The sequence below is a fragment of the Manacus candei genome, unplaced genomic scaffold (genome assembly GCF_025592945.1).
Source record: "Manacus candei isolate 608988 ecotype Guabito, Panama unplaced genomic scaffold, ASM2559294v1 h1tg000024l, whole genome shotgun sequence".
Lineage (NCBI taxonomy): Eukaryota > Metazoa > Chordata > Aves > Passeriformes > Pipridae > Manacus > Manacus candei.
Genome location: NW_026138072.1, coordinates 10318946 through 10332496, shown reverse-complemented (window position 1 = coordinate 10332496; position 13551 = coordinate 10318946). Strand labels below are relative to the sequence as shown.

Sequence of the window (13551 nt, the reverse complement as noted above, 5' to 3'; positions counted from 1 at the left end):
GCAGTAAGAGTTTTTATGCTTCTAAAAATCTGTGCTCCTTCTTTTCCTTTTTCTTGTCTGGCTGAACCAAGTCAGACAGTTTTCTCAACTTCCAGAAATTACCATCAGATTTCTTTTGATTACAAAGCTTACTGTTATCTCTGCCACAAGAGGCTTCCTAGCCTGGTACCTCCATCGTGTGGGGAAAACGCAAACTGCATGATCTTTGCACACATTTTAGAGGCTTCAGATTTATTGTATCATATACAACTTGAACACTGCATATAAAATGCTGTCAGTTATACTTTGTGAGAATGTTGATTGTTCCTTGAAGGTACTATGAAAAAACGAAAATTAAACTCCAAAGGCAATATTAGATTGTTGTTTTATGTAAATGTACACATGAAGCTATCTTCTAAAATTTCACCTATGATTGGCAGATCTGGAACTTTCTGAAATTTTTGGCAACTTATTCAAAATCTGTTTATTTTTTACTTAAAGATTTAGATTAATTAGATAATTTTTGAAGTACTTAAATATTTTGATAGTTTTTTGCAGTTTTCTGTTCTTTCTCTCTCCAAGTTTGTCAAGTAATTCACTTCTCAGGTCTCAAATTGAGCGGGCAGTCCCTTTACATTTGAATTCTGTTCCATTTGGAAATACATGCTTTGAGTTTTCAACATATCTGCTTATTTGAGTTTAAATTTTAAGAAGCGAATTTTGAACAACACCTTGAGCTCTGCAGGGGCATTGTCAGTAGAATATGGATATGCTTTTTTTTGTGTGTAATTGTCTCTGTGGGAGAGATGGGAAGAAGGAAATAATTTTCTTCAATGTTTTCCAAAGTGGTGAAGCCTATTACTGTGATTTCCTTTTTTGTGTGTTTTTTTTCCTGCTCACTTTGATCAGTGGAGTACTTTTAATACTAATGTAGCTTGATTAGATGTTACTGGGTAGTAACTGTTGAAATAAACTTGGAGCTTTCATTTTAACCATTACTGTTGTACCTTTTCTCCTGAATGTTGCTGAGGAGAGGGAGTGAGCTTCAGGCAGCGGAGTTGGTACTTTGGGTGCGGCAAAGTCGATACTCCCTGGAATCATAGAGTGATTTGGGTTGGAAGGGACCTTAAAGATCATCTCGTTCAAGCCCTCTGCCAGGGACAGGGACACCTTCCACTAGACCAGGTTGCTCAAAGCCCCATCCAACCTGACCTTGAACGCTGTCAGGGGTGGGCCGTCCACAGCTTCTCTGGACAACCTTGTTCAGTCCCTCACTATCCTCATAGCAAAGAATTTCTTCCTAATACTTAATCTAAACCTACTCTTTTTCAGTTTGAAGCCATTCTCCCTTGTCCTATCACTACAGTTCCTGTCGAAGAGTCCCTCTCCAGCTTCCCTGTAGGCCCTCTTCAGATACTGGAAGGTGCAATGAGGTCTTCACACAACCTTCTCTTCTCCAGGCTGAACAGCGCCAACTTCTCAGCCTGTCTTCATAAGGGAGGTGCTCCAGTCCCCTTATCAACTTTGTGGACCTCCTCTGGACTCGCTCCAACAGTTCCATGTCCTTAGCATGCTGGGGACCCCAGAGCTGGATGTAGTACTCCAGGGTGGGGCCTCATGAGAGCAGAGGGGTTGAATCACCTCCCTTGACATGCTGGCCATGCTGCTTTTGATGCAGCCCAGGATTTCATTGGTTTTCTGGGCTGTGAGTGCACACTGCCAACTCTTGTTGAGTTTTTTGTCAATAAGCATATTTCCACCCAGCAGTGCTTTTATGTATTTATACCTCTTGTGGCCCTGGGAGGTGCTGGATTTCTTGTATGTGTGCAGCACAGTAAGTCTACTGGGAGGGAAGGGGGCTTTAGTTCCTCTGCATCAAAGATGACTATGCGTGAGGGAGGTGCTGTGTAGCACAACCCTCTGCTGTCTGTCACTGGTGAATATCTGTGGAAAGCAGTAGGGCTCAGCATTACTTCTGCAGAATGAAGTTAGTTTTGAATTTTCAACATGTAGCAGCAAAAGAAATGGTGGAGTGTTAAAAAGGTACAGCCAGACAGAAGTTATAAGGAAAATGGGTTGTGTAAGACGTTTTTTTGTTTAATCTCTTTAGTTATGAATTCTAGTTTGGATGTGGTTTGATTTCTGAGTGCCATTCATCAAAATAAGGTTTTAGTTTATAAAGTCTTCCTACTGATACATTAAAGATTAATTTTTAAAAAATTTCTTATATGCCTATTTATAAGCTGAAAATTTTAAGTGTATTTGTGAATTTGTACACCTTTCCCTCTAGGTTTTATTTGTACTTCATAACTGTCTGTATTTGCCATATTAAGTTATAATGACAAGACTAATTAATTTGGCTTCTTTTGGATACAGCTGCTTCTGGTGGAAGTGACACCTTGCTTTCTATGGAATGCACATGTGTGGTCTCTGAAAATCCAAATTGAGATGCCAGACTTTTCATGCCTTTCAAACTGTGATCCTCTGTCATTTTTTACCTTTTCTCTTATTTTTTTCCTCTGCTACAACACACGTCATTTGTGCTTTGTTCTGCTGCCAAAACAAAATAGAGACTTAGGGGTTTTACCTTCTGTCACAAGCGTAGTCCTCAGTGCTGTTTCAGTGTCCTGGAGCAGAAGATAGAGCTTCCACTTTGCCAGCATGAGAGATGGTAACATAGCTCTGAACATCTGCATACTCAAAGACTGCTGCATTGTTTGTCATTCAAAGTTCCTCAAAAAATTGATTGTGTATACTGTGAACAATGTGCATGTTCCAGCTCTGATGATTCAGTTATTAAGCAGATCTCAAGTCTGCCGCTTGTGCTCCTTTACAGTCATCGCTGAATTTTGAGAAACATTCTGAAAATTTTTCGTGGACAGAGAATCGTTATGAGGCAAATCGCAGAAGACACAACTCTTCGGAGGGGTTTGATCCTAACATTGGGCAGCCTAATGGAGGTATAATTTGTGGAATGTTGTGAATACGTTTGTCACTGCTTTGTAGCACTCTAGTTAGAAAAGAAGTCTGATAATGATAGCTCATCTATGCTAAATTCTTTTTCTGCGCTAAAATAGCTTCTGGGAGAGGATGTGAGCACTAAGGGTTGGTTAAAGTAATGTGACTCCAGGTGTATCTCGCTCTTGAGAAGAGTAAGAACTTTTGAGTTAGTACACTAGCCAACAGCATTTAAATGAGCAGCCAAAAAAGGAGGTTGACTTGTCTTAATGTTGGCTGACTATCCTCTTTCTCTGGTACTGTTTTGTAAATTCTTCCCTGCTGTTTGCGTCAATGATAACTTGTTTATTATGCTATCATATCCCAGAATATAGAGCTGCTGACTTAGCTTCTTTAACAATTATGCAAAAGTAGAAAGTTCTTATAAAATTGTTTGTAATTACATGTCTTTAAAATTTAAATATCTAAGGGCATTTTGGGAGAAAAGAGAGGAGTGATTGGCGTTCCCAAGTCAGAAATGGTCCAGAAAATATAAACCATCGTGGGGGATACCATGGCGGAAGTTCCTGTACTCGTACCAGCGCTTTCCATTGTGGAAAAGGGCAAGGACTGCATGACCATATCAGTGTACCTGATAATGAAACCCGCAAAAAGGAAGACAAAGAAGTACCCAACCAGTTTGAGGCTGAGGATTTTGTAAGTTAATTGTAATTATGATAAACAAGGTTACATTTTCTCTGCAATTACCATTTTGCCCATTACAATCTACGTCATGAGATATAACTTATTTCAGATCATCATATAAAGGATCACCCTTTCTCTGGTAAGAGGGTGTTAGTCATTTTTCCACTAACATGTTTCTCATTTTGTATCCAGTTTTTATCATTATTATTACTTGTGTATTTAGGTGAAACTACAGTTGAATTCCAGTTTACTGTGGTATGTTTATGTATTAAATCCTACACAGTTACCTTACTGGAAATCTGAAGTAGTAACAGTGATCTTTATGCCAATGGCCTTTTGGGATCCCATGCTTCAGCCTAGAATGTAGGATGTAAGGGAGAGGGTGCTCTTTCTCTTTGAAGAAACATACATTGGTTTTTGCTTTCTCTGGGCAGTTCATGTAATGATATTGGCTGCTGCTTGAGGTGTTTGGTTGGAGAAGAGAAATGAGCGAGCACTGACCTGTTTGGATCACAGAGTGATGTGTCTAGTCTGTCTCCATTTAAACATCTTTGTCAGCAGAGGTCATACTGCCGGTGTTACCCTGATTCTGTATTTCATTCATCCCAGAATTCAAGACTTATTTTTTTAACAATGATAAAACTTTCTTTCAGCCATCTTTAAACCCTGAATATGAGAAGGAACCAAACCAGATTAAATCTTTAGCTGCAGGTGTGTGGGGTGAGTATTTTTGATGTTTTTAAGTGCAAAAAGGTAGTGGAGATCTGGAGCAGTTTTATTTGAAACACAGGCCTTTTTTAGAATTATAGAGGTAGTGTTTGAAATTGAGAAAACTAATATTTTTACAATGTAGGTATCTTTTTGTGAGAGGGGTAACACTTCTAGTTGAGTATCAGTCAGTTGGTCTGTAGAGGCAGCCACAACTAGGATTCTTTCCTAGAACAAATATACATCTTTTTGTAAAGATGTTAAGAATTCATAGGGACATTTATCTTTATTTTCAAGAAGAAATGCAGTGAAGGTGGGTCACCTAAACTAGTGATGTGATTGTTAGTTGAAGGCTTTGTAAAAGAATGCTTCTGCATGATTAGACGTGTTGGAAGAGTTTGGAGAGAAACCTGGGAAGGCTTGAAGGGTAGATTAGCTTACTGAGATTTAAGGTCTCTTTCTGGAAACAAATGTTGTTGGTTGTGTTTATGAATTATTTGTAACAAATCCAGTCCTGAGGATAGGCACTGGACAGAACTGTAGTCTAGAATTGTTTTCTCATCTCTATTTGAGCACATTTGTCTATCACTTTACAGTTCTGTGGGCTCTGTGTAGTCAGTTGTTTACCCGTAAGAAGGTGTTTAGATTGCGGGGGTTTTAAAATAATAAATGTACTTAAAGTAAAAACACTTCTCTTTATTTAAAAAAATACTTTTAATTAAACATAAAGGCTATTCCTTAAACTAATACTGAGATTTTAAGTGGTATTTTAACTTGCTGATTCTTGTTATCATACTTTCCCAGTATGTTTTGCACTGTTAAGTAACATTAGATGTAGACCAACCCCTCAATATAAATACCTAATTGCTATGTACCTTTGCAGGATCCTAAACAATTGAACAGCTTTCTGGATTTGTGTGTTTAGCAGCTTTCATGTGAAAATCAATATCTTTCAATGAAAGACCAATGATAACTAAATTCTTTCCTAACCAAGTTGGGAAAAAATATGTAGAAACTTGAGAGGAGGCAAGCTTTCCAGGCTTTTTGGACATCGCTCTTCACAAGCAAAGGAAAGAAGAGTTCTGTTAGCCACAAAGAATCATTGAATGGTTTGGTTTGGAAGGGACCTTCAAGGCTCGTCTAGTCCAACTTGCAAGCTACTAGTATGCAGTGGCTTGTTACAGCTTTTCAGCTCTGCTATTGAAAACCTTGTTTTGTAACTGAAAAACTGGAATTAAGTCTGCTGTTATTCCTTTTTAAAGGAAACAATATTCGGGACAGAGGAATGTTACAATCCCTTCTAATACCTGCTAAAAATCTATGGTTCTATTAGATTCCATTTTACCATTTGTGTATGTGATGGCAGCATGCAAGTACTGTGAAAAGTCTTGTCATGAAGTTTAATGAGAGTGAAGCGAACACTTATGACAAGTGTTCTGTAACATCTACCTGCTAAACAAAGCTGAAGTCACATGCACTTTTAAGATAAGGGGTTGTTTTTTAAATGAGGGATATAGTGACCCTGCCTGTGAGATAGAGTTGCTTGCAGGGAGAGGTGATAATCTTGGAAAAGGCTCTTAACAAAGCACTGGAATGCATGTATTTTTTTTCACTTTTTGAAAACTTTAGAACTGTTTTTAATGGGTGTTCCTGAAAAATGCTAAATGTCAGTTTCTCTAGTATGACAGTTGTCTGTATGTCCCTTAATTAGTGCTCCATTGAACATGGAAATGTTGTAACCTTCAGATGTGCTGTTATAGCCATCTAAGGCATGAAGCTAGAGAAACTAGTCATTGACATGGTCTGGAGTAGTGCCCATCTTGTCTCATGTTTTAGAGAGCCTCCATGTGGAGCATTTGGCTCTAAACTGACCTGTTAATAAATATATAAGTAGTTATTCTTTTAGAAACCTTAGGGGGAATACGAAAGCCAGAATCTCTTTTGAAGTTTGGATAAGTATCAACAACTTGATTTTAGAATTGCTGTGTAGGATTCTGTAGAACTGTGTATATGGCTTCTTTGAAGAATATCTTGACTTTCAAAAAGTACAGTTCCTGCATTGCCAAATGTAATATTTTACAAATAATGGTTGTAGAAAATGGAACAGAACCTGTGTTTGTCCAGGTTTGTACAATGTATTCTTTTTGGAACTAATACTGAATTAAGTTTCTAATTTATGCCTGTTTGCTCTGAACCATAGGGCTGTCCAGTACCTTATGAACTAGAAACTAGAAAGACTGTATACACATGCGCATACACACACACACACGTCTTTTTTCCTTTTTTCCAGAGTATCCTTTGAATCCTAAATCTAGGTCTCAGAGAATGCTGGTCATTAAAAAGGGTAATACAAAAGAACTGCGTATATCTGGATTCCCAGCAGTGGGAAATCTTCATTCACAGCTAGTGAGGAATGGAAGTGGCACAAGTATTTATAAAGGATTAGTCCCCAAGCCTGTCATTCCACCTGCAAAGGTGAGTATTGGATACTGGTGGCATTAAAAACATGCTGAGAAAAATCATGCTGTAAGTCTGAATATGCTTACTTCCTCTCTGTTCCTAGATTATCATACTGTCAATTCTTGCTAAGTGCAGCACACTCTGAAAGTGAATAGAAACAACTTTTTCTCCTTTTTAAACTATACTGTAATTGGATCCCTCTTTTTTTTCTCACCCTTTTTGAGAAGTGCAGGAGCTGTACAAGTGAGAGTTAAAATGATGTTTTTAACTAACAGAATAACACTGCCTTTTGTATATATGATTGTAACAGAAAAAAAAAGAGATACCTAGTGGAGAGGTATAGTCAGCATAGTAATACCTTCAGAATTTATCTCAGTTAAGGCAGAGATGATGTGGTAACCTATCAGTGTCATTCTGGTCTCTTTTCAATTGCAAATTTCCATGTTCATCTATAATTTTTTGTTTCAGGAATTTTTCTGTGCTCTTAAGAGCATATGATGGACTAGTTCTTATATCTAACATTCTGGATTTAAAAGGAATACTTTCAGCTGTTGAAGACTTATATTTTCATTTTTAATACCTCAAATATGAAGATCTTAATTGTTTTGAAATTTTAGTCTTTATGTAAACAGTATTTGTGAGCAGATGAGTTGCTCATAAAACCCTCTTTTGCAGAAGAAAACAGACGTTTGCACTACATTTAGGTTGTAGTTATGATTTGTGCTTAATCATTTTTCTGAAGATTCCTGAAAAGAATTCTTTTGTGGTGAATGACTCTTTAAATTTCTGTTTATATTTCTGTTTAGCCCACACAGTGGAAAAGCCAAGCAAAAGAAAATAAACTTGGGAATGCGTTTCCTCCCGAATCTGCATATGGTGTTGGCAATTTCAGTCCTTTCAAATCAACTCTCAAGGCATTTGCTGTAACACAAAATTCAGTGAAAGAGGTAAAGCAATATCTGTAGTTCTCCTCAAATCTATAAAACATTTAATTTGGCTATATTAGGGTGGTCAGTAAGTTTTATGCAGAATTATATTAAATATGGTTTTTTGAAAGTTAATGTGTGAGAAAGATGGAAGACACATCACTGGCCTTTAAGTACTGCACAGTTTCCTTTGTGGTTTTAATTTGGAATAACCCCCCCCTTTAATTTGGAATAAATAGGAAGTATAACCTGCTAGGTTTAAATTTCAAAACTGCATGATATTACATGGTCAGAAGGTCCACTATTCATTAGCAGTGCTTCATAAACTTGCATCTCGAGGTTTACATGTACAAACTATGTATACCAAAATACAAATCTCCCTTCTGCTTTTGACTGTGAATATATGTGAAACCTGAAACTGCAGGTGCCTTTGTTTTTCGTTCTAAAAGTTTTCTAAATGAATAAATTCTAACATTCTTTCTTTTTCTGACTTCCTACATTAGTGTAATCGGTCAAATTCTTCATCCCCTATTGACAAATCTGGTCAGCCTCGTTTAACAAAATTGACAAGAATGCGAAGTGATAAGAAGAGTGAATTTCTGAAGGCATTGAAACGAGATAGAATGAAAGAGGAACGTGAAGATGAGAATCATGATGTGCAGAAGGTAGTTTTGTTAGGCCTATTGTAGATCCAGCCATAGTAGTTTTCAGACGAACCGTCAACTACTTTTTATTTTGTTGTAAGCAGCTCCTGAGTTGTGGTCTTGGATCTGTAAATGAGGGAAGGGAGTTATATTTTGATGGATTTAATCTTCCTCCAGTGCCACTTAGTAGTTTCATTTTATCTTTCTGCAGTAACTGTTAATGCATGTTAATGACTTACGTACTTGTGTGTGTCTTCGTGTGTGTCTTCGTGTGTGTCTTTAGCAACAATAAAAAGAATAAATTAAGCTTAGCAAACTAACCTAATCATAGATTCATTTATGTTGAAAAAGACTTTTAAGATCATTGAGTCCAACCATTAACCCAGCTCTGCCAAGTCCACCAGTACACCATGTCCCCAAGTGCCACATTTATATGTCTTTTAAATACGTCCAGGGATGGTGACTCATCCACTTCCCTGGGCAGCCAGTTCCAATGTTTGACAACCCTTCCTGTGAAAAAAATTCTTCCTCATGCCCAACCTGAACCTCTGTTGACACAGAAGCCACACAACTTCAGGCCATTTCCTCTTGTCCTATTGTGCATTACTTGGAAAAAGAGGCTGACTTTGGCCTTGCCACAATCTCCCTTCAGGTAGTTGTAGAGTGATAAGGTCACCTCTGAACCTTCTTTTCTCCAGGATAAACAACTCCAGCTCCCTCAACCACTCCTTATAAGACTTGTGCTCTGGCCCTTCCCCAGCTCTGCTTCCCTTCTCTAGACTTGCTCCAGCACCTCAATGTCTTTCTTATAGTGAGGGCCCCAGAACTGGATACAGGACTCGAGGTGTGGCCTCACCAGTGGCAAGTCAGGGGGACAATCACTGCCCTGATCCTGCTGGCCACACTATTGCTGATCCAAGCCAGGATGTTGTTGGCCTTCTTGGCCACCTGGTAACGCTGCTGGATCATGTTCAGCCACTGTTGACCAGCACCCCCAGGTCCTTTTTCACTGGGTAGTTTTCCAGCCATTCTGCCCCACTGCCTGAGGTTGTTGTGACCCATGGTCTGGACTTGACACTTGGCCTTGTTGAACCTGCTACCATTGGCCTTGGCCCATCAACTCAGCCTGTTCAGATCCCTCTGCAGAACCTTCCTACCCTTCAGCAGATTGATACTCCCACCCAACTTGATGTCATCTGCAAACTGACAGTGCACTCAGTTCCTTTGTCCAGATCCTTACTAAAGACTTTAAACAGGACTGGCCCCAAGACTGAGCGCTGGAGAAGCCCACTGGTGACTGGCTGCTGGCTGGGTTTAACTCTTTGCACCTCCACTCTCTGGGCCTGGCCACCAAGACAAGAGTGCACCTCTCCCAAGCTGTGGACTGCCAGCTTCTCTAGGAAAATGCTGTGGGAAACCATGTCAAAAGCTTTATTAAAATCCAAGCAGACAACATCCACAGTCTCTTCTTCATCCACTAAGCAAGACACCTGGTCATAGGAGAGTATCAGGTTGGTCAAGTAGGACAACGCTGACTGGGCTTTGTCCTCTGGTTGTCCTGTGTGTGCCACATGACAACACTCACACTGATCTGCTCCATGACCTTCCCTGGTACCAAGGTCAGAGTGACAGGCCCATGGTTCCCCAGAATCTCCTTCCAAACCCTTCTTGCAGATAGGTGTCATGTTTTCCAGCCTCCAGTCAGCTGGCACCTCTCTGGTTATCTGGGACTGGTGATAAGTGAAAGTAGCTCAGTGAGCACTTCTGCCAGCTACCTCAGTACTCTTGTGTGGATCCCATCTGGCCCCATAGACTTGTGGAGGACAGTGTTTCATACCTTGGATGTTAGTTACCCTGCAAAACAGAAAAAACTTGGTTGTGCTTCTCAAACCATTTCCTTTCTAATTAGTGTTTAGAGAGCCAGAAGTTCTCTATTCTTGCTCCTCATCATAGGAGCAATAGCCCAATATATGCATAAATAAAGCACCAGTTTTTACTTCCTAAGTGGGAAGGAGGCCTGTAATCTCTGCATATAATATTCATCAGGCTTCTTTCAATCTGAATTGATTGATGCAGTGCTTGACTGACACCAGAGAATATTTGTGTCAATGTTACTAGCCACCAACAAGTTATCATTAGTCCAAGTGAAGATAAATATTTTATTCAGAATGAGGTTGTGGTGGGGGGAAAAGTTTTCCCCCTGAAGTTATAAAATGATAAATCCCCAGGGGGTGGTTTCCCGTGGGGTTGAACCAATGAGCGCTTCTGCAAAATATAAACATATCACCCAGACAGGAAAAGAAGAGTTGTGGTTGTAGTTGTTGTTGGAGAGTAGCCATGTTGTAGAGCCACAAAAAGAAGGGGCAGGAGCCTGATGGGGGCTCTGGGCCCCCCCAGCCCCCAGCTGGGGGGCTAGAGGGGCTTGGAACAGTGTTAGACTGGACTAAATATCTGTAGCTGAGAAGCTAGGAGTTTTTCTTCTCCACTATGAGCAGCAGCAGGAGCAGTGTACGGAGAAACGGGGGCAGAGAGCCAGAAAGAGATAAGAACTGAAGAAGCAGCAAACCAAGCATGCAGCTAGTCAGAAAGACACAGAGTTGTCTGAAGAGAGAGAGAGTTTGGGTAAGAACTGAAACAAACTCCTCAAACCCCTCTGAGACCTCCTAGAGAGGAGGAGGATGATGGACTCTTACTTGAGAAGAGTCTTGGAGTGCTCCAGCACTGCAGAGAGGAGCTGAGAAGCTCAGGCTTCCTGGAGCTGGACCGGGAAGGCCAAAGGAATGCAGAGGAGGGCTTTGCCCCCCTGCTGCTCTGAAAATCAGAGCACAGGATCTCTGTAAGGGCATTTGAATCCCTTGAAGATAAGGACCATCACGAAGGCTTCTGCACTTTGTTGATATGACATGGTGAAGCGACCTTTGTCCTGGTAAACGCAGCCCACGGAAGAAAAAGACCCTCTCTTGGAGTCGAAGGGCCAAGAGGGGCTTGGAGATCCCCCTCGTGTGTATTTGGAAAACGTGATCCAGCTACAGCTGCTGCATGGAAGAGAGAGAGAGAGAGAGAGAGAGAGAGAGAGACTGATGCCCTAGAGGCACTGCTGCTCTGAGAGTGGAAAGGATCTCTTCCTTCTTCCCTCCTGGACTTTTATTTGGAGAGAGGAGAGATGTGATCCATTGTAAATACTGCTTTATCATGGTAGAGATAGTTGAGATTGTGTGTGTAATGTATTGTAATATTTATGTGAAAAGTCATTGTAATATAATCCCTTCCCCCCATTTTGAGTCTCGTACGTTGTCTGGAAAACCCATCTCACACTGGGCTGAGATGTGGGAGGGGGGCTTGGACACAAGAATTGGATTTTGAGACTCTCAAAGCATGACAGAGGTGATTATAAGCATGTTTGCTGTAAATGAGTGTTGAAAATCTTTTATTAAAAAAAACCCAAATCATAAAATACAAATCAGCCAGATAAATGAGTGGTTTTGAGGAATGTTCAATAGGATTCCAAGATATGAAAAAAAGAAACAGTGCCAGTGCACATTTCATAAAAGTAAGATTGACTTGTCTGACCCTGATCCTATTTCAGGCAAAATAAAATTTATTGTAATGGGACTGTACAACTTAGCTATATGTGTGAGTTAAGATAGGTCTGCATCTTTTCATTATGCATTTGGGGGCTGAGCACCCTGAGATGGGTAATGGGGGTAGTGTTGTTCATGTGTTCAAGAAATAGACAAATATTTTGATTTAAGATTAAAAAGATACTGGGAAATACCGTCCTGAGATTCAGAATTTTAAAATAATGTGGCAAATCATACTCAGCTGCTGAATCATGCTTAGAAGAAACTATTATCCCCTATATATTAAAATTTTTATTTATAAAAATTTAATATTTTTATGTATTTTTCTTGATAGTATGAGATGCATTCTTCAGGCATATGATGTAACAACTGAATGTGTGTTTACTAGGATATGTGTTCTTAGCAATTTCTTGCTGAGCATTCTAAAATTTCTGAAAGCAGACAACACTGTGAGTGGGAAGGAAATGATGACGGTCTTGATTCTGGACTCTGAAGTATGGTTTCTTACAAATGCAGAATTCACTGAATTGCATGATTGTGTCCTGCTGTGGATAATGCTGTTTTATGCCCCGTTTGGGGATTTTGTTGTTGAAAGAGTGTTACTAAATAATGATCATACTCTTTGCTTTTACAGTTGGTAAGACTTCTGAGGCTATTTGGCTCATTAATAAATAAAAGTTATGTGTTGCTGAATGAGTAGAGGAAAAAAGAGACATTTCTGGTTTATAGGTTGAAGACTTTTTAATCCTTGACTGAACCTGAACAGTCTGCTTTATAAATAAATTTTCTTTAACTCCTGTTTCATGGCTAGTAATTTACATTTGCTGTTCACAACAGCCTGAGAAGCTAGGGTGAGTGTACGTGTGTAGGGGAAGTTGTCTGAATTTGAAGAGTAATATACAGTCTTTCTGAAATCATGGCAGAGAATCCTGGTGCCATATTGCAGGTGTGACCTGCCCCTTACACTAAGTAAACTTGAGAGTTCTTTTGCTTTCAGACTTTTCCTGACACACATGGCTCTGGTATTTAATTAGGAACATTGTTTGTAAGTTCAACATACAAGAGCCTGTTATTTCTGTAAGTATGAAAGGCAGCTTAAGCAAGTTTGACTTCTAAGGTACATTTGAAACTTTGCAGAAAGATGTTTGAGAAAAAGCATGGAAGTTGTTTTCTACATTACTTGATCAGTAGCATACTGTAAGATTTCCATAGTATGCAGGTATTGCAAACTCTAGGTCTGTATGAACAGAATTACCCCTGAAGTAGTTTAGAGTCTCTGTGTTTAAACTTCCGTTAATTTAAATGGAATCACTGAATTGCAGCACTTCTGGATATGTACTTGTGGATGAAATTTGCTTTTAAACTTTGTAATGTTGTATAATTTTTAACAGGATGATGAGTCCTTTAACTTGCGTAACAGCAACAGTCATCATGAGAGAGATATAAACCGAAACTTTGAAAATGAAATTCCACAGGAGAATGGCAATGCTTCAATTACACCTCAACAGATCATTCAGTCTTCAACTTTTCCTCAGGCAAATGTTCTTTCAAGCTCACTTGAGGCAGAGCATAGGTATGTATTTCATTATATAAAGTGGGTTCCTTCATGGT

At 39.5% G+C, this 13551-nt stretch overlaps 1 protein-coding gene across 8 annotated transcripts in view; it reads left to right on the top strand.

Annotated features, from left to right (window-relative positions):
- GPBP1 (GC-rich promoter binding protein 1) overlaps window positions 1-13551 on the top strand; it is a 44932-nt gene that overhangs the window by 26457 nt on the left and 4924 nt on the right. For 6 of the 8 annotated variants that reach the window (XM_051788306.1, XM_051788305.1, XM_051788307.1 and 3 more), the window contains 7 exons: window positions 2816-2939; window positions 3407-3633; window positions 4275-4341; window positions 6620-6804; window positions 7596-7736; window positions 8219-8380; window positions 13332-13513. In XM_051788306.1, coding sequence (XP_051644266.1) covers window positions 2816-2939; window positions 3407-3633; window positions 4275-4341; window positions 6620-6804; window positions 7596-7736; window positions 8219-8380; window positions 13332-13513 — 1088 coding nt within the window. Of the gene's footprint in view, window positions 1-2791; window positions 2940-3406; window positions 3634-4274; window positions 4342-6619; window positions 6805-7595; window positions 7737-8218; window positions 8381-13331; window positions 13514-13551 lie in introns of all 8 variants that reach the window. The other 2 variants (XM_051788310.1, XM_051788309.1) reach the window with 2 other exon arrangements.